We start from the raw sequence: 23,448 nt of genomic DNA on the forward strand, positions 1-23,448 counted from the left end.
TTAATTACATATGCATTTCTTTCAGACCTTTTGAATGTTAGCCAGGAGGGTCAACTCTTCTTGATTCGCAGTTCCTCCTGCTTGTTCTTTCATTGGAATATATAGCAAATGTGGTCTCTACTCTCCTTTCTACCATTTATAATTTTATAGACTTACACTCTCCACATCAGCTGTCAGTGAAGTATCACAGGCATTCCTCAAATGAAGAGCTTCCACTTTTGATCACCCTTGTCAGCCTTCTCTGTATCTTCTCCAGTTCTATTATATCATTTTCCTGTTAAACCAGTACTACTTTAGCATAAAACTATGCGCACTTCCAGACAAGCTTAACTGGAACAATATTATTTCAGATGTCAAGCCTTACAGTCCTGTGACTTTTTCAACTGGAATCTGATTTTAAGAACTCTGTTTTCTCTACATTGGATCAACGCCACAGCTTCCATTTTTTTCCTTAATGAAAGTGATAAAATATAATCTGAATATCAATAGATGATATTTTTTATCTCCTGAGGGCACACTATTCTGTCAATTCATAAGGCTAACATCATGAAGATGTCAATTAAATTTCAGAAGGCAGTGCTGCCTTTCAAACAGGAAATCTTGTTAAAAAGAGCCAGAAATCCTTGCATGAAAAGGTCAGTCAAAAGCAGTGGCATCATGACCAAAAAAAAAGCACACCTAAGAATCAAAAAGAAGTATCTCCTTTTTATATTCCAAATGAAATAATTTAAACAAATGCTTTTCTGAAAGGCTTAGGATTCTCTCAGCACTGGTCATACAGCTCACAACAACAAAATGCTAGTTATGTATACATGCTGCCACTGCAGTGGAAATGCTGATCATCTAATGATAAGTCGCCACCACTTTCTGGGAATGCTAGTAAGACAACAAATTAATATAGGTGCAGGCAAAGTTTGTTTTAAACACATATAGAGCCCCCTTGCTAAAACTGCAAGAATATTAATTCTATGAACAGACATTTGCTCTAAGTTTATTTTAACGAAGGGGAAATAAAAGATTCAATTAAGATATTGGCTCAAAAGGAGAAGAGAAGAAAAAGAAGAAAAAGAAAAGAAGAAAATAAAGAAGAAAAAACAACCCCAAACTTAGACAGCTTTAGAAAGACAACACTAAAATTGTAGGACTCAGTGGCTTCATAGACTGAAGTGATAAAATAGCATCTATCATCTGTGGATTGCCTGTGTAGATGTCCAAATCACCTCAGGGAACAAAACAATGCTGTTATTTAATTTCTTCTGGGAAACAAGACTTATAGCTTAACTTTAGTGCCCACTTCGCAAAATCTGTGCTACTATTCACAACATGGAAATCTTTGAAAGACAGTCTGAAGGAACATGGAGCTTATACTCTCCTCTGTACTGCATGTTATTGCTGAATTCAGTATTCAACACGGCAAATTTAGAGTGAGAGGGCAATTTTCTTCCTAGTTACCTTAAATAAGAAGCAGATTATTACCTTTTTTTTTTTTTAAAAGAAACTAGTGGTAGAATCTGCAAAGAAAGGAATTTCAATTTTGAAATCACTACCTAAAGAACAAACTCCACAAGTCATCTAAAAAAACCCTTGAACCAGTATTAACACTACACAGATGTGCTTTTTCTGGTTATTATTTTACACCGGGAAAGTCCCTCTCCCCAGGCAAATACAAAAAAAAAAAAGTCATCTAAGTAGTCATAATTAACAAATATATAGAGAGGAAAAATACATTAAAACATTCACTAAAATAAGTTCTCTATAGAATGCGATTACAGACCTTATCATAATTATTTTTTTTAAATGCTGAACTACTTATACAGAGTAAGCAAGAAAATATTTTAATTGGCCTCTAACTTCATATTCTTCCACCTATTAATCTTGTACCATGATGAAAACCTTTAATCTGTCTTTGTAGCAAAAAGATCTCCTACAAGCAGACAGTTAACTTTGGTTAGATAAAAAACCAGATTCTTCGAAAGGCAGAGCTGAGCCATGTGAAATATTTAACGTGAACCACTTCAGCTGCCTCAAAACAGGTTATAAAGATACATAAACTTTTGATGAATTCACACTATTCAGTTCATCTACTGCCCAGACAGGTCATATCTTGAAAACATAGCTGTTTCCTTTAAGCTCAAGAGAATGGTAATTTATGTAAACTCCTGTCCTAACTTCAGGTAGAGTATTAATCATTCTCTCTTCAGCTGCTGGGACTATATGCCAATCCTACTCCCAAGTACTTGTAAAAGCACAAAGCAACCTTCCCTGTAGATTTTTTTTTTTTCCCCATGAAAAGTTTTTATCTGGAGAAGTGTTCAGAAAATTCAGGAAAATTCAGAAGCATGCTGCCTCTCCCCACTTAGCTCCCTACCTATTTACTGGTATAATTCACAAAATATTTCTACTACTCAATAGGTTACTTACAGTTACTGATGCACATTAACTTAGTATCTTGATACCATTATCTTTTTTTGGGACTTACATCTCCTCAGCTTTCTGTGAGTCAGTTTTTCCCAAATTATTACCCTGGGCACTCCCACCCTACCAGGTGATTCATAATAACATAAAGTAGTAACACTGGAAGATGAGTACAGCTAATTACCCAAAATAAAATCACAGCTTCAAAGATTGTTCCACACACAATATTTATATACTCTTCTTTATTACTTCTTGAGCAAGTAAATATATATTAATTTATTAAATATGTAAGTACAGCCTACAGAATAGATATGGTCTCGTATAATTTCTGGTGGCCCAAAGAACTGTCAGAACACCAAAGAACGAGGATCTGAACATATACAGAAATAGCCCAAAGCAGTATCACCAGAGACCTCTATAACAAGCATTACTGTGATATTTTGTGCAGTACAAGACATGGTCTGAAAGTATGAAAAGCTGAGCTTCTTTGAAAAAATGAGGCAACAAGAACAGTGGGTTTGGATGCAAATTAAAAAAAAAAATCAAATATTTAAACACATAGTTGAAACCCACGTTGCTAAGTTATGGAAACGTATTATGAAATTAGATTCTTCTCCCTTCCCAGCTTTTTTGAGTACTGAGTGCTAAGTATGGACCACTATATGAAATTAAGTCGAGCAACTTTTTTTGGTTTTACCATTTCAATACATAATTTGGAATGCAACCAATGAAATAGCACAATTTATCTCTAAAAATAAGACCAGAAAGTTTAGTAGCTCTTGATTATGTTTTCCTTACAAGGTTCCTTTGCAGAAAAGTACATGTTTCAGTTTAGAACAATGAATAATTAGTGCCTCTGGGAATAAAGCAAACTAATTTTTCCACAGCAATATAATTTCCTGTAACTTTAATTTTTACACGATGATACTCAAGTAGTTGCTCAGATACAAAATTTGACTGTCTACAGTCTGATCAGGATTTGAAACAATTAGCTGTTTTCAGTTCAACCTTCCTCCCACTTAAAAAAAGGTTAGTTTTACTCATTAGTTATTAAAAAACATGTACGAAGAAAGAGAATTTGCCAATAAGTTCCACATATTTTTAAGGATGCTAATGAATTCTTCTAGCTTTGGATTAAATTATTTAAAGTGACAAAACCCAACCGATGCAACTTGTAAGTGCACCTGGAGTACAGGTATTGTGGCTGTCTGCTTCTCAATGTTGCAATGGAACTCATTTTCAGAATTCCAAGAACTGACTAGGAAGAGTAATATTTAATCTACATAGAAGAGGGCATAGCCAAATCACTTAAATACAGATATAAGAGCTGCCAGTGGTTTGCAAGAGACAACACTACAGAGGCTACACTCCAATGCCTAATGTCAGTCCCAGAGTACATTTAATGGACACACAGGTCAGGTGCAGAAGAAACTACAGTTGTCCTTAGAGCCCTTGAATAGTTATTTTTCCTTCAGCAACAGTAAGAAACAGTGTTTTAATGGGAATGTAGCTGTAGAATACAGAAGATTGCAACCGAATTTGAAGAACAGGCCTCCATCGTTTCCTACCGAAATGAAAAATAAATATCAGCACTTTCTTTTCAAGTTTTAATGATGCACAGGGAACTATGTTTAATCATCACACCTCATCAGGAGGATTCATTAAATACTTCAAAAGAAGCTTCTAAAAAAGACCAATGTTCTATTTTATAGAAAATACCCAAGCCTACATTCTCTTGTAGGCTTCTCAGCCAACAGTATTGGATCTTTCCCAAAATAAATCCTGGGGTTACAGAATTAGACCAAGAAAAGCACTGATGCAACGATGAATTGATCGGACATCATGTCATTCACCCGGGCAGCTCCAGAAGCCAAAACAGAGTCAATCCATATGGTGAAGTTATGCACATATTAGTATTTACAACATCCTTATTCCCTGACTTTAAGGCTCTAGAAATTCAACAGCACTGTTGCAAAGCATTGTAAAACAACAAAACCAAACAAACCCCACAAATCCTACACAACTAGTCACATACCAGACTTCTTGTAATCCTGATGATGAAATTCACAAGATTTTCAAATGGAACTCAGAAATGACTATTACATGGAAATTAGAAATTACTATTGTATCTTCTCATAAACAACATCATCAAAAAACCACCCCACATTCTTTTGATTAAGTAACAAAAATAGCTTTTTACTTTATTTTGAAAGAAATCACAGAACTCGTAGATTAGCTGTTCCTACTACTTCACAGCCATTAACCTGATGTTTTACTTGAACATTTTAAGCATTGTCCTACCAGAACACAGGTGTTTATGCTTCTCATTTTTAGAGAGAAACGCTATGTACAGTTGATCCCCAAATAAATAATTTCAAGTATAGTAAAAAATGCTCTTAGATGGCACAAAACTAAGTACTAATAAAACTGTTCAAGAAATGTATTTTAGTACCATCCCTCAAAGATGGCTTTACACTCCATAATACAATTATCCTTACTTCAGAATGAGCCATTTCATAATGTGTTAATTTGAATTTACCACTACTTTACTTACAAGACAGCTACAAATGCTTTTCATTTTAAAATCTGTTTTATTCTTAGTTCAGCACCGTACTTTTTCATCAATACCTCTAACAGTTAATTTCAGTACCCACTTTAAGTCACAAAGAAAATCAAAATACAGCATTCAATAATAAAGTATTTCTTCATCTGAGTATCATGAAAGCCTCCCACACAAAACCACAGATGGGTTAGTAAAACTTTACCAAGAACATTACGAAAGCACTGTAAAGCAGTTTGGACCTACTAATAACAGCAACACTATTTATCTCCCCACAAAAATAAAACAGCTTTGATAAAAAGAAAGCAAAAATTCCCCAACTACAAGTCATTTCACAGTGACATTATCATGACATCTTCAAGACCTGGAGAAAAAAACGAAAATTAATTGATCTTGTCACGGTGTGGCCAACAGAATACACCAAAGAACAATTCGACCCCCCACTTCTCCATTAACATTCGGAGTTGATTTTCTTCTGTGTTTCATCAATTAGACAGATTCCTTCAGCAAAACTAATTGGAGCCAATCTTTCATAGGCAACAGTTCGAAAGACAAATATGCCTGAACTAGGCCAATCTACTGACAGTACTACAAAGCAGAAAAACCCAAGTTCAACTGTTAATCTATACTTTCACTCCACATAAAACGAGAAGTGCTGCATCAAGTCCTTAGCAGCACTTGGATGCAAGTAATTCAAACTACCATATGGCCAATTAAAAAGCATCGCTGATCTAAAGGAAACACACTGAGCATTCCTCCCTCAAAAGAATGACTAGCAGGTTTGTATGAAGTACAGGAGGAAAGTAACAAAAAGCAATTTGGTTTTGCTCTGCCACACGCGTTCACCACAGTCCTCTCTTCCCACCATTCTTTCTCAGGGAGAAAGGGAGGAGAGAAGGAGGTGAGGGGAAACATGATGGAATAGATAGGCTGAAGATTTTATTTGCTATTAAAAGCACGTAAGTTCAATGCTTAAATATCGCCGTTTCAGATATGTCGCAGGTGAGCATGCAGACACATACACTGCTTCCTCGGACTTACAACCTTAAATAAATATATCAAGTAATTCACTGCTATATAGAGAGAGGTTTTTAAACTTATCTGTTAATTACCATGATTATATTGAGTTGTCCCTAGTGCTCACTCCCTTGCTTTTAGTTTAGGGGGGAAAAGTAATCTTAAAGTAAAAAAAAAAATTAAAATCTGTAAAGTATAATATATAGTTTAAAGCCTTGACTTGAATATTTAGTATGGTATCCTAAGCAGGTCCTAGTTTTGACTGAACAGCAGAAGATCCTGCAGAGTTCATTTCAGGCTGCAGGCATTTGATACTGAACTGACCTCAGAGTATTTACATTCCCCTTAGGAAAATCTGGCATGCAGTCCAACTGGGGAAGATCATGTCTAACACTACTTGAGCTACTAGTGCTAGAAGCAAGCAGAATAACAGTGAAGAGAGTAGGGTGAGTGATCAGGGCACATATATAGAAATAAAATAAAAAGGAAGAAAAGAAAGAGAAGGTCAAAACAGCAGAAGAAAAGAATTGAAAAGATAAAGAGATGGAGACAGTTGTTTTTCTGATATAAATAACTCCCTATTTTATTTTTTTTTTTCAAACCAGCAGTGCAGACAGCCTTTTCAACTAGTAAAAAATAAACTACTTCAACTCAAGGAAAATAAACTAATCAGAAGACTTGAAATATTTGTGTCTGCTCGAAACAAATTAACAGCTACCAACTACAGCTTTGTCTGTGTTGCATTTGATTTCTTGTTGTGGTTGCCACACCTATGTCAAATTTGGACAGAAAAAAACAAAACCATGAAACTCCTCCGTAAGCTCTGCTTTTAACCATTCCCACCACAGTTATAATAGAGACCCCTGTTGAATCCAGCAGTTAAGTAAAATCCAAAATGTATTCACCTCCATTCATTACAATTTAAGTACCTACCGCACAAAGGAATTAGATGGGAATACAAGAGTCAGTCACCAAAACCCCTACTCCCATTTTTCCTAGAAGTGCTTATTCCAAATCTCCAAACAAGTCAAAAATTACATTTGTTCTTTACAGATTCACTCTGCCAGCTACATAATTTCCTATATACCAGGCCTGGTGAAATTGTACATGAGACAGAAGTTCTGAATCAACTCCACATTAATTTCTTCACCTCCTTGAAATATTAAGCAAAAACCTTAAATTATCATAATTTCTTTAAAAAGTCTCTTTCCAATTGTACAAGGCAACTTTTAAACAAAGCAATAAAATAACTGAAATGCATGAGTTCTTGTACAAGTTAACGTTGATTGCAATACCTGCCTAAAATGACAATACCTTCAATCCTCGTTAAAAGTTTGAGAAGATTAGAGTTCTCTTCTGCCTACTTTAACAACTTACGAACAGCATCACTGAAAATTGAAAACCAACTCAATTATTAAACAAAGACTGCAAAAGACCCTCTCCCTCTCTTATTTAAAACCAAAATGCTAATAATCCCAACTCCTCAGCCTGCTGCAGTCTCTCAGGTAGCCCAAGCTCAATCATGAGAGCTGTGAAACACAACTAACTCCACTTGCAAACTAATAGGACATCACCACTTTCATCAACACATTTTTTTTTTCTACTTATGTTTCACTTCACATAGTTCTTTTCCATCTACAAAATTGCAAGATTTTCACATAACTTACATATTTGAGCTCAAAAAATGTTTTGAAGCAGCAGGCACCCAAACAAAAGATTATAATGAAGAGGATAAAGCACTGGCGCTTGAATTGAATGCAGAATTCGATAGCACTTTTTGTTGTTTTAAACCACAAAGTGAGCAATCAGAGGCAACAGAAATCCCGAATTTCTTGTTAGACAGGTTTGGCACTCTCACCTGAAGCCGAACAAAAACCACAACATAGTGAGCTCAATTCTGAAGCACGTTGCAAAATCTCTTTTGTGTTTAGCTTAGGATACAAGAATGAAGAGCACTTCAGGAAAAAGTTCAGATTTTTCCTGATGTCTAGAAATCTTTTTATATTTTGCAAGTGAAGCAAAATGCAAGTGTTTCATGTAAGAAATATGGAGTAGGATGTCCTTCAAACAGGCATAAAGAACAATGTATCATATATATTATACACATACATATATATTTAAAAATAAAAACCCACTACTGGCAGTGAGAGGGACAAAAGGATACTGCTTCATTTCATTTATATTTAAACAGAAGTCACTTTACCCATAATTAGACACTTATCTACATAATTCCAAGACTTCATCTTTTATGCTGTTTATTATGTACTACGCATTGCATTCAGCTAGAAAATTGCAGAGATTTAATGGTTTCATTGTAAAGTTTATCGGCTTTTAAGAACAAAACTTTTCTTAGACAGTATTTGTGGCAAGGAAAGTTTTAATTTGATCTCCAGGAAAAAAATCCTTTAATTTAGTAACTGAATTATCAGAGAGACAGGAGCTACAGAAAAAGAAATACAAGGCTCAGTACAAAATGATATAAAAGCCAAAGCACCTTTTCCAGCAGTGCTACCACAATTCGCACTCTGCTTTCTTCTATTCTCATCTCCACACTATTTCAAAGCAAGGTTTATTAAGTGGCCTTGCTGATTGTCAGTTCATTTTTATCTGATGTTGAGCAAAAGGAGGGACAGAAGTAGGACACAGACTATATGGCAAAGATCAGAACATACCAGTGTCTCAAGATTCATCAGCCTGGTATAGTCCCTAGATATGTTTCTATAAAGAGATGAGAAACCTGAAGTCAGTATTTTTACCTGACCACCAAATATACACAGATGGCCCAAGACTCCCAGTGATGAGTGTAAGTATTTAGCCTCCCAAACCCTTCAAATTCATTGTAGAACAGTTTTAATAACTACCTTCTGCCCAATCAAAGACAACTTTAGTGACCTACACTCGTAAAATTCACTTATTAGAGATATTCTTCTTAGGTGTTCAATTCAGCCAACTAAAAATGTATTGGTTCAAATGTCAAATGCTTTTAACTCTGCGGATACAATAAAGGAGATGGATCACTTAGTAAAAGCTAAAATTTCATTAACTGAAAAAAAAATTAGTAACATTTGTGTTCTTTATTAACTGAAAATGTGTCAGTGTTTCAGATCAGGCACGCAACTGATACCCACATCAAGCATAGAAGACAGAGATTGTACCATAAAAGATTTAAGATCAGAACAGATTATATGAATTTCTAATGAGGATTAACTTGCATCATTATTCTGATTAAATTTAATTGTCAAAATAAATATTTGATGTTATGACATTGTTTGCTCAAGCACATATTTTTGTAATTTTCTTTTTCAATCTTTTGTATCAAACTTTATCAAAGAGTTCAACCAAGTAGTTTTAAATTTATCCAGAGGATTTTTTTTTTTTGTACATGGAAAAATACAAAAGAAAGTAGCCTTACAAAATGGTGTGGCCAACATAGAAAACCAACCAACCAACCAAATGCCCAACAGTCTTGGCCAGCTTTATTCTCTGCATCAAGAAACCAAGCTATCCTCTTCAACCTGTTAAAAGGTTTTTTTCTTCACCATAGGTACTTGGGAGCACGACTTGTTTACTCTTGTTGCTTACAACATTTCATTTTGAAGTAAGCTTTTCGTCCTTCTTAAAAACCAGGTTCATTGAAAAACTTCAAAAGATACGTCACCTGTTTTTACGCATCCCAAAAGATATTCTCAAAAATGATAAATGTTAGACATCAGTGACCAGCTGCCTAATCTGTATTATTTGACACAAAATTAGAGAATTAATAAAATATAAAATGACAAAATTTTGCTAGTAGTACCACTCAAATAAAAGCATCAACTGCTGTATTTTTTGCAGGATTTATACCGTTTCAGTAGTCCTACTTACTTGGTGAGTAGTAAAGAGTATACAAGTTTCCATGAAATACTGTAATTAAAGATGGCAAAGATGGCATTTTAAAATCAAACTTTCACTGGGTATTTTCCTTTCAAACACCTTTGCTTACTAGTACACCTCCTACCTGGACTGACACACTGAAGTGTTTCCAGTTAATAATGCACAAAATTAGTTCTTTAAGTATTTGTTTCTACTAAACATGATTTGTAATAGATTCTGGAAGAAAAAAAAACAGGAAGCTAATTTTAAAGGATAAGATGTTTGTCACTGTACCTTTCCTAACAAATAATTGTTCTTACTAAGTAACTGTGGAGAAAGCCGTGAAGAACTAAGTTTCTGAAGCCTCCTGAATATGCAAGTGTTTTCTAATTGTTTATATAAAGCTCTGTGACCATCGCAGGCCACACAGGCATTCAAAATGCTGTCTGAAAGCCTTTTTTTCCCCACTTCACAGATTTCAAACAAGTATTCAACTCAAGTTTTATAGATCTGGAGCAGAAAGATGCAACTTCACAACCAACTATTTAAGCAGACCTCCCTACCAGTACTGGGAAGTAGGAATCTTTCCCAAAGGGTTTACTGGAGTATCTGCGCTATCAAGTTCCCATTCCCAAACTTCTGCTTCTGAAGGTGGCTACTGACGCAGCTTCTTCCCCGCCAACATCACTCCCCTTCAACCAAATGCAAGAGCAAATGAAGTAAACAGAGAGAAACAGCTGTCTTCCACATACAAAAGAAAGAAGGCAGGGAAGGAGAGAAAAGGGGGAAGTGTTTAAATTCAGGCATTTACTTACTGAAACACAGAAAAACACACACATACAGGCACCACGTTGGCAGAAATCCCAGCAGTCAGGGCTGTAGAGCTTTGCTTCCAGCCAGCATTTGCCTCAAGCTTCACAGGAGCTTTCTCCCTCTCTCACGCGCATACAGAAGCGTACTGAAGATCGCTCTCAACTGCCAACCAAAGTGTATCTCAGGTTTAATGAAAGTGTAATTCATTATAATAAGAGCCAGCATAACATAAACATATGCCGGAAAAACAGGCTTAGCGTAGCACCACAACAGACGCTAGTTTTGATCCAGTACAACCAAACACTTGCAGACCACAGAAAAAAAAGTGTGTGTGCAATTCCTTTACGCAAAAGCAAAACACGATTTGCACCAGGTAAAATTTGGACCCGTAAAAAGTTCTATCAAATAGTGGCTACACCAAGTAGACTTCTCTGTTGGAAAAGGTCACAAGGTACCTGCCTGCCAGTTCGGGCATTTTCAGAAGTGTCCCTCAGTTGCAGGTACTGCAGGACGAGGGTACAAAGACAGTGAAGAGAAGAACCACCCGTGCAACACCCTGACACAACAGGAAGAGGAACTACTAGTACAGGTCCCAAAATAATTCTTAAGAGTGCACATCAGTTCAGTTGTCTTTTCTTCCAAAGGGGTGAGGGGTTGGGAAAAAAATGCACCAGTATATTTATAAGATAATGAAGCAGCCACCTACATAAAAAGTTATGACCAATCATCATTTCTTTGTTTTTCACCACCCTTCACATATTGTGGATACTGAAAATGAAAGCCCACAGAACAATTCACTTCATAGTAACAACATCGTAAAGTATATATTAGTTTTAGGTGCTACTATTCACCCCATTATCAACTAAGGCCAAAGTTAGGGAAGAAACATTACCACTTCCAAAACCAAGGATCCAAAACTGGGGAAGTTAACTTACTAATTTGTTAACAGACATCAGAAAGCTTGAGTGTCTTCAATGTCTTTCTCATGGATTTCAACATTTCACATAATAACTGACATACAGTTGTTTGGGTTTTTTTAATTTTTAAATAATTATCCATTAATTCTTAACAGTGTTTAAAAACGTGGTAATGGTTTAAAAAAGAAAAAAATCAGTAAGTTCCCTCATGGTTTCAAGTCTATCTTAGTAAAACTAAAGCATTCAAGGTATTACCCAATTTAGAAACACACTTCAGGAAAGAGACAGCTCAAAATATCAACCACAGACGTCACAGGCAAAAAGAGACTTTATAAGCACAGCAATTCCTGACATTCACATTTGATATTCTTCTACCTGCCAGACTAACTTTGAAACAGGTTCGTAAGCCAGGGGTAATAGGCCCTGCCAGACCTGCACACGAGTCAGACAACATGTTTTCACAAGGTGAACTTTTGCCACCCTTCCCTCTGGGAGAAATTCCATCGAGTTCACTCCTAGGAAATCAGCTCCTGCCCCTACTCCTTTTACTGACTTCCCACTGCCACCTCTCCTTCTGCCTGGTTTAGTCTCCACTCCTCCCCATTCTGTAACTACTCCCACCTTTTAACCTTCTCCTTGGGTACCACCACCTCCATCTTCTTCCCCTCGCATCCCCCCTCCCCAGTCTGCTTTTTGGATGCAGTCCCACCACTCCTCCTCTGACCCACACCTGTTTCTTCCCATGTCTAGAATCCTTCCACCTCCACGCAGAGCATCAGCATTGCAGTATTTTTTGTTCTTGAAATATTTCAGTGGAATAAAGAAGTGTTAAAATAGATAATAAATTTGCAAGCATTCCTAAAGAGTTCTTTTCTGAACAGCTTTGCTCGCTACAAAGGTAAAAAGCACAGGTTAGTTTGTTGTAACGTTATGTCCCAGTTCACCTATCTCGCCATATGCCACTATTTAACCTAGAGGCGTTGTCATGTAAGAATAACCCGAATGAAGGCCAAGAATAAACTACATTCTGTCCTTAATTTTAGTAAAATAAGAGGTTACAGGTAACAAGAAAAGAACTAAATTTCTCGGAGGAATGCTGTGATTCTTACTGTTGGAGGAAAACAGCCTGATCCGTTCTTATTTTTTTCAAATTCCATTTTTTCCTTTCAAGAAAAGGCTTCTCTGCAAACATGACTAGCTGTTCTTTGATTTTTCTGGAGAAAGCCTCAGCTGAATGGGAGAGGATCTTTAGAATGCACATAAAAGACATAGGTTCAAACAAAAGCTGAATTCTCAACGAGCACAGGTTTATTTTTGTAAACAACAGAAACTTGAAGCTGAAAAAGATCTTATCCCTTTTAATCATGTAATAAGTTTTTCTTAGCTTCCCAATTTTCAAGCTACGTGCCTACAATAAGCAAACCTGTATTGACAAAAGTCTCTATAAAAGCACACAAAACCTCTATTTGATGTAACAGTGAATTCATCTCACCTTTGTCCTGGGTTTGCCAACGCCTATAGGCAAAAATTGTTCTGATAAATATAGAAAGAGGTAAACTTCAACACAAAACCCTAAAAATAAAACTTTAAGTTTTTAAGAACTTTTTCAGTCAGCTGCCCAAAAAGCATTAGTCCTACGGCAGAGTTAAAGACATACCAAATTCTAACACCCAAACAGCTTATTTACTGAAGAGTACTTCTGTAGAAGCCAAACTAGTTAGACTGACGCAAAATTGCTCAAATACCATCCTTGGATTGATTTTTAAAACAACTTTATTTGGTAAATGAATAACCTAAATAATATAAACCTTTTAAAAAAAAAATCAATAGAAAATTGTAAGTATGTTCAGAACTACTGAAATGAAAAAGGAAAAAAGGCAAGAAAAGTAAGCAAATGCCTGTGCTGGGATAATCAGGTGATTTTAACCAGCAATAACTGTTTCTTAAGCATAGACATATGAATAAATAGACACACATGGAGAAAGACATATTTACGTAATTTTATAGCACTCAAAACCAGTACCTTAGTGCCAAATGACTATGTAGTCATCACAAAGTACCAAAAACATCAAGTCAAAAATTCTCATTGATTAGAACAGGTGAAGAGTCTGAAGCCCATGACCAAGTATGTCTCCCAGTATCATACTGAGATTGCCACACAGATCCATTTTCTCATGCACTTAAAAATAAGGTAGGTAACTTAAGCTTCCCATATACTATCCAGCTTAAATCTGTTTTGGGGATAAAGCCCTTAACTTCCCAGAGCTCAATGAACTCACAAAGCGTAAGTAACTAGTCCAGTGAAGTATTCTAAGCAGAACAAAAGAAAATCTCAAATTCTTCAGCATTTTCAAACTGAGGAGTTTTCCCATATCTTGTTTTACGTCATAATACAGAAGATTCAATAGTTAACTGACAATGAACTAATTAAAGGTTACATTTAAATGCATCGATTATACATACAGCCCTATATTCTAGGTAAAGTTTAGTTATTGCATAAATAAATACTACACCCAAACCAAGCATTGTTTCAGAAAAGTCTACTGACAGAGTTCCCATCAGGTGACGAGGAAGGGCTATCTGTGCATATTTTCAACATTAAGTAAACAAAATCAGACTTTCTCCCTACTAAAGAAAGGAAACACTTTAACAATGTAACCAACCACGTCTCATAGGAACATATACAATACATTATGGCATTACATATTTTTTTACTCCAAATAACAAACAACACCTTTTGTCATTTGCATTCACAAGGGATGGGGAGGATGTGGGGGAAGGATTCTGTCATTACGAGTATCAGAATTCTACTAATCCAAAAACCACAAAAAAGAGTCCAAGTCCTAGCTAGCATCAACTTACTAACACAACCCTATACAAAACCAAAACCACCTTATGCAATGGAAACAACTCCTTACCTTTCCCTGTTTCAGAATATCTTCTTAAAGCTAGAACAAACCCAATGTCATCAGAAAAAAAAAAAAAAAAAAAAGAGTATGTGAAATAGTCACCATTTGGTATTTACTTATTCTGAAAACGAATGTAAACATCCCAAGAAAAATAGTGTCCTTTAAAAATAATCACATTTCAATGCAGTCTGTATCCTGAGTCATTAGTTTGAAATGCCAGTCCAAGGAATGTTAAGATTTAGCTGACGATTATCTCCTCGACATTATCCCAATTTGATTATACAGTGTTTACTACATCAAAGCCAGAAAAAGCACAGTAATAGATTCAGCGACACGCCCACTTGGAACAGCCAAGACCTATTATTAAAGAACCATAAGAATAATTTTCAAAAGGTTTTTATTTTCAAACACAGTCTAGCATAAGATCTTACCATAAAGCAAGGTTGTTAAATATTTTTATTCAACCCACATATTTGAAGCTGTGCCTCAGAAGTGAGGTGAAATAATTTATGCGATCAGGAAACTTGACTATCCTTCTTGTCTAACTCTCTTATTGGACACGTTACAGAAATCCAACAGCCAAGTTTCACATGGCTGAATGCATCAATAGCCTGCCATTAACATTCACTCCCTTGTAACTCACACCAGAACATAAAAACAACATACATTTCAGACCTGTCCACGAACAAGTTTTCAACATTTTTAGTTTTAACATAGTTTTGTTATGCTCTAATGAACATAATAGACATTAATATTTGGTGAATTGGAACATTCAAACAAGCAGGTTGCAGTTAAAAATCCACGTGTGGGGGTGCCTGTATGGCACAAGGTCACAACAACCTGGCCTGTTTCCCACTCATGAAGTGGGAAACAGAAGTTTAGAGTCAGACAACTAGAATTATTATAATCAACACATCATCCGGAGTTACACTGCCGAGGATTACAAGATAGCGATTACAATGTTGTCACCCTGCCTATGTTAGCTCTCACATCGCCTCTAGCACTGGTAGGGCTGAATGCGAGACAGCTTTAAAAGGAGAAGCTGTCATTGGGCAGAAGTTTAAATTCAGCCTGAGAGGCTACACAACAAACACTTAGTATTTAACTAAGGATGCCAAACTGGTTGTACCATATGAACCTTTCAGCAGGCTTGACAGCACTACCCCTGCTATCCTCCTACACCTATCAAGTCACAGAGAAGTGTTGTTTGTGCAACATGTTTTCAAAGATGCAGCACAACTTTTAAGTATCAACAGAGCTATTTAGCATTGAGTATCAGCAAAACAATCAGCTTAATGTACATTCTAACAGTTATGATAACACCTTGAACACAAGATCTTATAACACAAGAGTACACAAACAACCTGCCACTTGGTAAGTTTGTGCATAAGCGCATCAGTCACTCTACATTACCTGTCCACACGCTTTTTTTTATTCCAAGAAAACTCCAGTTGCTATTTTCCAGTTACTATAGCTAACACTTTGTTTATAGGCTTACTCTATGAGAACAAGTTCCATCTGAAAGCATAGAAGAATTTCTTTTAATATTATATGCACACACAAAACCAGCTTTCTTGAATTTTCACTCATCTTCATTTAATAATCTGAACAGAACACTGGAGGTGACATCCTTAGTACATTCCTGTCCTCAGTCTGGTGTAGTTCTTGTCAATTGCTATACAACACTAGCATAACATAAATGACAAGAAGGCAGAATAGAACAGTAAAACAAACATGTCACCTATTAATAAGAATATCCTTTCTAGAGAGCCCAGCACCAGGTCTGACCAGATTTTTAGAGCATTACCCTTCAGTAAATATTTTTTATTTTGCTTAGGATCAAATCAAACATGTTCCTATATAATATAAACCCTGCAACAGATACGTAACACCCATCTCACAACCACAATGCAATTTACACAGAGCAGCTACCTTTTGCTCAACACTAAGACACAAAAAAACCTATCTGCAGCCTATGATCTCTGTAACTATTAGTAACCTTCACTCATACAAGTTATACCACTGATGACTCTATTCATTTAAAGATGGTAAACCAAACACACAGCACAGTGAGTAAAAACTCCCAAATTAATCGAGAAAAACCTTAAAATTGCTAAATCACAGAAAAACAAGCGTATTAACTGGACAAATATACAAAGGTGCCACTTTAACATTTTTCAGATAAGGACGGTCTGACTGTCTGGAGAGGAAAAGTTTATAAGAAGTTTGTACACATCTGATCTACACAACCTCTGGACTTCTACAGAAGAGATCTATTTCCATGCCTCTCATTCAAAAGAGACAATACAGCAAGTCTACCACAGTGGACACGCTTCTCAAAACATACTAAAACACTAATAAAAAAAGTAACAAGGATCAATGCTAGGAGCAGAAACAGGAGGTCTGCAAAGAAAACAGCCCCACTAAACGTTCAAAGTGGCTTTAAACAACATAATTACTAGGGAACAGGGCTGAATCAAGACTCTTCTCCCAGTGACAAAGTAAGATCTTGCCACTCTGAAAGCATTTCTGGCACGACAGTGTATATACACAAGTGTCAAACAGACAAACTCAAGGTATTCTCAACTTGAAAGGACATTTGTTGCTAGATTGTCAGTCACAGCAGAAGTTTCATTTGAATCTGAATCCTTAAGCAGCTTTAATTAAAAGTATTAACACAAAAACTCAAGAAATTGTTTTAGCTGGGCAGAATTCAGTAAACAGAGGACTACATACACTATGACAAGCTTGAATACTCCTTTTAGATTTACAGCATAACATTTAAATTCATTTTGGAATACACTCAAGATTACAGCAACATTTAGACAAACTAATTGAAAATTATAGTATTGTGACAGATAAACATTCAACTTACTTTACATAATATCTTGCACCTTCAAAAGTATAAGCTTCCTCCCAACCTGTGGGTAAGTCTGGAAAACAAGTAGCAAAACATTCCAATTAACTTTTGAAACGATGCTAGCCATACTGGTCTACTCCCTAAAACTAAGGTAGTTAAACTATTGTGTGTCTCATTCCACGGATTGAAAGCTTTAGTCTACAAATAAATATTTTAGAACTGGCTCACAACACTGTCTCAGTTTAAAATTTGTAATGTGAAGCTACATGCACGAAAATCTGATTTCGATTTCTCATTTTCAAATAATAACAGTAAGGGTTTAAGTGTACCCTTATTTAAAAATGTTCCTTCCTTTGACCAGGACCTAGAACTCACGGTCATTGCCAGATCTTTCTGCCTTGAGCTTCCATAGCATCAAACTACCTGACAGGAAAAAAATCTAAACAAAAATCAGCTTACTGAGTTTGCGTTACATGCAAGTCACAAGTATCTTAACATGCATGATATCAACTACACCACAAGAGTATTAGCATTATATTAGCATAATTCCACCACTGTTGTGACTAACAAGTCCTCCTGCAGTGTTTACAACTCTATTTGATTTTACGTGAAAATAATTTTCAATGCAAATCTAGTGGAGGAAGTGGGTACATCTTTTCCTTCTCTGTTATCATTCTTAAGAGAGTCAGGAGTCCACATATAAAAAAAACCCCACCACTAATGGTCAATTTTTTTTTTCACCAATAACAGCTTCCTGTTGTAATGGAAGCTCTGAAAATGCTGGGCACCTCCACGCAACTCTAGATACATCATTACCTTTAAAAGTTTGCCCCAGTTAATAAAAACAATAACTGATATGTAGGATACGCTCACTGAATTCTAAAAGCAAGAATGCATTTCCTAATTAAAAGAAAAAAATATCCAGATCATGTGATTATTTTTTCCCCCCAGTTTACTTATTTGCTCTGGCTGGCTTTTTTCTTTACTCCTGTCTTCTCTAAAAGAAAAACCAAGGTGTCTTTCGATAACAGCACAGGGCAAAGGACAGAAAACAGGAAGTCTCTCTAGCAGAAGTATTTATGGCTGCTAGAAGAACTTTGCAAAAAATACCTTTCCAGTGCTGAATATCTCAAGGAATAAAAAGCACTTCAATTCCTAATGGAAGGCAAAGCTTTCCGCTTTCTCTAGTAAATATCTCACCATATTATTTAATGAGGAGCTTTAGAATAATATTTGCTCAAAAAATGTTTCTTAAGAGAAGACATATTTTGAACATATTTTGACTAGGTTCCAAAACAATGGTCAGGGAAAAACAAGATATAAAACCCAGAATTAATCTCTTTGATTACATCTATGTACGAAGAGATTCATTAACGTACACATGAATGAGGAAAACTACAGAAAGAGGTCTGTTTTGCAGACACTTCAGTATCTGATTGACAAGTCATGGTCAGCATATCCAAGGTTGTGCCTCGCTCTTATGTTCAGAAACAAGTTTAATTTACCTGATAACAACTCTGCTACACTACATACAATACTCCAGATACTCAAAGGCAAACTGCATTTCCTTTAGAAGGCACTTAACGGCAGAAACAAATGAGACACTTCGCAAATTTCTGGGAAATCACCATCAGTCAGAGACACTGGTGATAGTTTAAAAAAGGAATTAATACTCAGCTAATATTAGTGTCCAACAAGCAAAGCACTTCACATACATCAGCCCCCGTGCATACTGCTGTAGATGAAGGCCAGTTCCTCAATTAATCTGAGTACTGAAAGCAGGGAAAAGAGGAGCCTGATAGCAATCAGTAGTTCTATTTCCCGGCATTAAATGACTTCTTACAAACAACAGCCCTTCATTGCAGATCAAACCGCTGGAGTTTTAATAGCCAGAAAACTGTGCTTTTTAAACTATTCCCAACTCAAAAAAAACCCACAAAAAAAACCAGAAAGGCTGCCCACAGTCTTCGAAAAGGCTGCTTCTGATTTCTTAATGTGTAAGTATTAACCAAACATAAAAAGCAAATAATCTGATATAGTCCAATTCACTTGCAGATTTTCCTGCGATTATCCAAGTGATTACATACATAAAAACAACTGCTCTTATTACTATACTCCACCACCTCCCAGTGGCATATGCAGCCTGTGTGCAATTCCAGCAGTCGGAGTTTGGCTCCGGGTCTCCAGAGTGTCTGCTGTAAATCCTCCTCCTCCTCCAGCACCTCCTGCTGCTACTTCTCCAGAGTGGAACAAACAGCGGTAGCAAAGACGACCGATTCCACCCTCCTCCCTGCAAGTTATTCCTCATGTTTCAGTCCCTTTTCCTTCTACCTATTCCACCTCTTTCAGTCACTTAGAAACCACCCACACTCTCAGCCTAGATGGAAGTAAAGGGAGGAAAAGGGTTTCTAGGTGACTACGTTTAGTGGAACCAGCCTCTACATTCCCAGTATACCTATCATGGTTATATCTAGGTACTGCTGGAAACAGAAATAAGACCAGTTGGTTTAATGCTGAACTGAGAAAGGATGCTATGCAGGTGAGCATAACCGGGGCAGCCTGCAAGAAGCACGAGAGAAATAAGGCATTCTCTAATGGGAACTGTACAATATTATAAGGGTGATGCAAGGCAACAGAAAGAAAGCGAGGAAAAGAGAAATTACACGGACACGGAGGGAGAGCACGGGTGCAAAGGAAAGCGTCTTAAGAAGGAGACGCGGAGCACGCTGATGGCAAGCTGGACGCGCAAAGGCTGCACCCTAATGTCATTCCTGCTCACCCCGGGGGCGAGCAACTGCGAGAAGTGAGGGGGGCGCGGGAAGCGCGGCGTGAGGAGTTCTCTCGGGCGGCGGCGGCACCCGGGTGGTTTCCAGGCCCGGGGGGCTCGGGGGCAGCGGGGCGAAGCCGGAGGCGCTGCCCTCGCCCGCGGGGAGCGGTGGGAGCGGGAAGGGGTGGCGGGGCTGAGCCCGCCCCGGGGCTGGGGCAGGCGGGGGGCGGCGGGTTCGGCGAGACCCCGGGGAGCCGGAGGAGGGCGGCGCTGGCCGGGCGGGGGCGGCCGTGCCGGGGAAGGGCCGGGGGGGCCCCCACCGCCCCTCGTCCGGGGGTCCTACCTGCGCTGCGGCGGTGCCCGGTGATCACGGCCTCTCCGGTGAGCGGGTGCAGCCAGGTCGTGCTCTTCGCCTCCTCGCTGCGGGGACGGACACACGGACCGAGTCAGTCAGGCAGGCGCAGCCCCGCCGCCGCCGCCGCCTTCCCCCCCTGCCCGCCCCTCCCGGCCCCCCGCCCAGCCCAGCCCCGCTCCCCTCCTCGCCGGCCCCCCACTCACTTGATGAAGAAGACGCGGCCGCCCTGGCTGATCCCGTAACTCCAGCTGCCGGGCAGCGCCCGCAGCCGCTCCGCGCTCAGCTCCGCCGGGGCCGCCATGGCCGAGCCGCCGCCGCTACCAGCGCAGCCGGGGAGAGCCGAGGGGAGCGGGGAGGGAGGGGGGGGGGGGAAGGGGGGGACGGCGCGGGCGCGAGCGAGCGCGTCCCCGCCGCCGCCGCCGCCAACACCTTGGGGAGGGGGAGGGCGCAGCGCGAGGGGGAGGGGGCGCAGCGCCCCGCCCCGCCCCGCCCCGCGCGGGCCCGCCCCGCCCCTCCCGCCGCGGGGGCGCGCGCGGCGCCCCTGGGTGGCCGCCCGCGGGGGCGCGCCCGGCGCGGCCGTTGGGGCGGGGCGGGGGCGGGTTCCGGCGGGCGGGGGAGGGAGCCCCCGCCGGTGGCCGGGGGCGCGGCGTTGGGGGGCGGGGGGCGCCGGACAGCTCGGCCCTGGGCGGGGGCGGAGGGCTGCCCGAAGGGCGGTGAGGGGCCCACCGACGGGTGGGGAAGGGCGGGCTGCAGCCGGGGACGGCAGTGCGGAGGCCCCGGCGGGCAACGGTTGGAAGGAGGGGGCCTGGGCGGGACGGCGCGGGCGGGAACGGTCCCGTAACGGTCCGAGGAGCTGGGGGGGGCTGAGGCGGTTTCATCCCGCAGGGGACAGGGGGGGATGAGTCCGGCGGTTCTGGCCGGGGGGTGGGGGGTGTCGAGAGGGTGGGTTCCGCCCGGGGCTGCCGGCGGGCACCCCGAGTCCCAGCGGCCCCAACGACCGCCGCCTCCGGGAGTCGCTCTTCGGGTCTGTGAAGACGCGCATTCCTGCAGGAAATTAAAACTTTTGCCGAATTTCCTCCAGGGGTGTAAACGTTGTTCTCATACCCTCCACTGTAAGCTTTTTTTTTTTTTTTTTCAGTTTCTTATATAAAGGTGTAGTCTTCAGAAGCAAGAGTAAAGAGATTTTTTTTTTTTCTTCATGTAAACAACCCCGTCTGAAGTGTGTGGCTGTCCTCCAAAAGAGATCTAGGGTATGACATGCATACATGGTTTCAGTGTTCAGGGAGGTGGTAGTAATTCAGGTAAAATCCACGTCTGCAAAAATGAAAGTGTGCGTCTGTACTTTTATTCACATGAATAATCTGTTTGCGTGTGCATTTATACGTAGCTATGCACACCTTTTATTTAAGTTATAAATGAGAAGTGTAAATTACTAAAGCTGTGTTGTGGCCATGATATTTCTAGGAGAATCTCGCCTGACAAAACCGCTCTCTGAATGAGGAGTAAAGCTGGGAAGCCTGATGGTGTTCCTGTGTCCGCAAAAACATTTGAAATTCACAGCTGACGGTATTCCGCGTAGCAGCTTTGTCCTCTCTCCCGTCCTGAACACCTTGGGGAAAAATAAAATTTGACATAACAAGTTGCTGTGTGGTTTGGTCCCCACCACACCACATGCAGCCAAAACCTTAGAACCCAGTTGCACCACACAAGATATTCCAGACCTGAAGAGCAGTCAACCTGCAGGCAGATCTTAAGTTATCTTTAAGTAACTGGATGCAAGATAAGAATTCCTCCCTGTTCAACAATAGCCTGCATTTCCACTCATCACCGACAGCACCTGAGATTTATAGTCTACTAGAAAGAAGATAGGCTGGAGAAAACGCAAGTTACTCTATAAACAGTTCTCTTCTCTCCTAAGACCAAGAGCCCTTGGATGATGAGTAAAAGTGAATAATGGTTCTTGCTCTGAAGGGCTGTGGAAAGCTGCCTGGCAACAGCGTGGGGGAAATCGCATGCGTTTTGGGCTCCTGAGGCGACAGTGGTCGTATCCTGATACCTCCTTGCACAACCTGACTAAAGCAGAGAGTGAGTGTTCTTCATCTCCAGACCACCGAATGCCTTTCACCATGCAGAATCCATTTTCTTCTCTAGCAGAGGAGGACATGCAACACAGCTAGACTTATATTGGCCCAGATCCATAAATTAGTTATTTAGGTAGGATTTAGGTGCATAAATCCTGCCTAATCCCAGCATGTGCTTTGCCAAATGCCCTCCTTAGGCAACTGAATTTTGCCAGTACCTTACCTTGCAGCCTTCTCTCTGCTTTCAGTGTGTTTAGAATTCCTGCCATCTTGGTAAAACCAAGAGTGCAGTACCTGAAGTATGTCAGAGCCTGGATGAATTCTCAGGCAAGACATTCGTCTGAGTGCCGCAGAGGCCTGATAAATCAGCCGCATTTGGGCCACACCTCAGAAGGACTTAGAAGATTAGTTTCTGTGTAACTCACAGCAAACAGGCTGGTGGCAGAGTCACCACCAGGAACACTACCGAAAACCTCTTCAGCCTGGAGGATGAAGGGCATTTAAAACCGTGTCATTCGCTTCCCAGGAAAGCGCTTTTGCTCCAAGCTATAAGCTAGTCTGGAGCTGAGACTATTCTATGAGTGTACAGAAGGTGCTCCTCCTCCCCCTTTGAAGTCACATTACTTTGCAGAGATAATTATTGGGCTATAGGGTGGTGACATGACTTGCTGATCTCATGAATAGGAAGCTCATCCCGGGAGTGATGGAACATCTTGGTTCTACTCCATTGTTCAGGGACTTTTATGTATTTTATGTTAAGCAGTCATCAAATAAAATTCGGTGTTAGTTATGGAACGCATGGAAAGCACATTACGACTGTATTTACAGGAACTAATCCTGCAAGATGCCATGCACCATGAACTCGCGGTGATTTCTGGGAGCCCAGAGTTCTACCATTTTGT

At 39.7% G+C, this 23,448-nt stretch overlaps 1 protein-coding gene across 11 annotated transcripts in view; it reads right to left on the reverse strand.

Moving 5' to 3' along the window:
* PLEKHA5 (pleckstrin homology domain containing A5) overlaps positions 1–20,820 on the reverse strand; it is a 178,608-nt gene extending 157,788 nt beyond the window's left edge. For all 11 annotated transcript variants that reach the window (XM_054217231.1, XM_054217178.1, XM_054217140.1 and 8 more), the window contains exons 1-3: positions 20,669–20,820; positions 20,454–20,530; positions 17,359–17,416 (exon numbers count right to left, since the gene is read on the reverse strand). In XM_054217231.1, coding sequence (XP_054073206.1) covers positions 17,359–17,416; positions 20,454–20,530; positions 20,669–20,766 — 233 coding nt within the window. In that variant the 5' untranslated portion in view covers positions 20,767–20,820. The remainder of the gene's footprint in view (positions 1–17,358; positions 17,417–20,453; positions 20,531–20,668) is intronic.
* Between the last annotated feature and the right edge of the window lie 2,628 nt (positions 20,821–23,448).

The sequence above is a fragment of the Rissa tridactyla genome, chromosome 1 (assembly GCF_028500815.1).
Source record: "Rissa tridactyla isolate bRisTri1 chromosome 1, bRisTri1.patW.cur.20221130, whole genome shotgun sequence".
Lineage (NCBI taxonomy): Eukaryota > Metazoa > Chordata > Aves > Charadriiformes > Laridae > Rissa > Rissa tridactyla.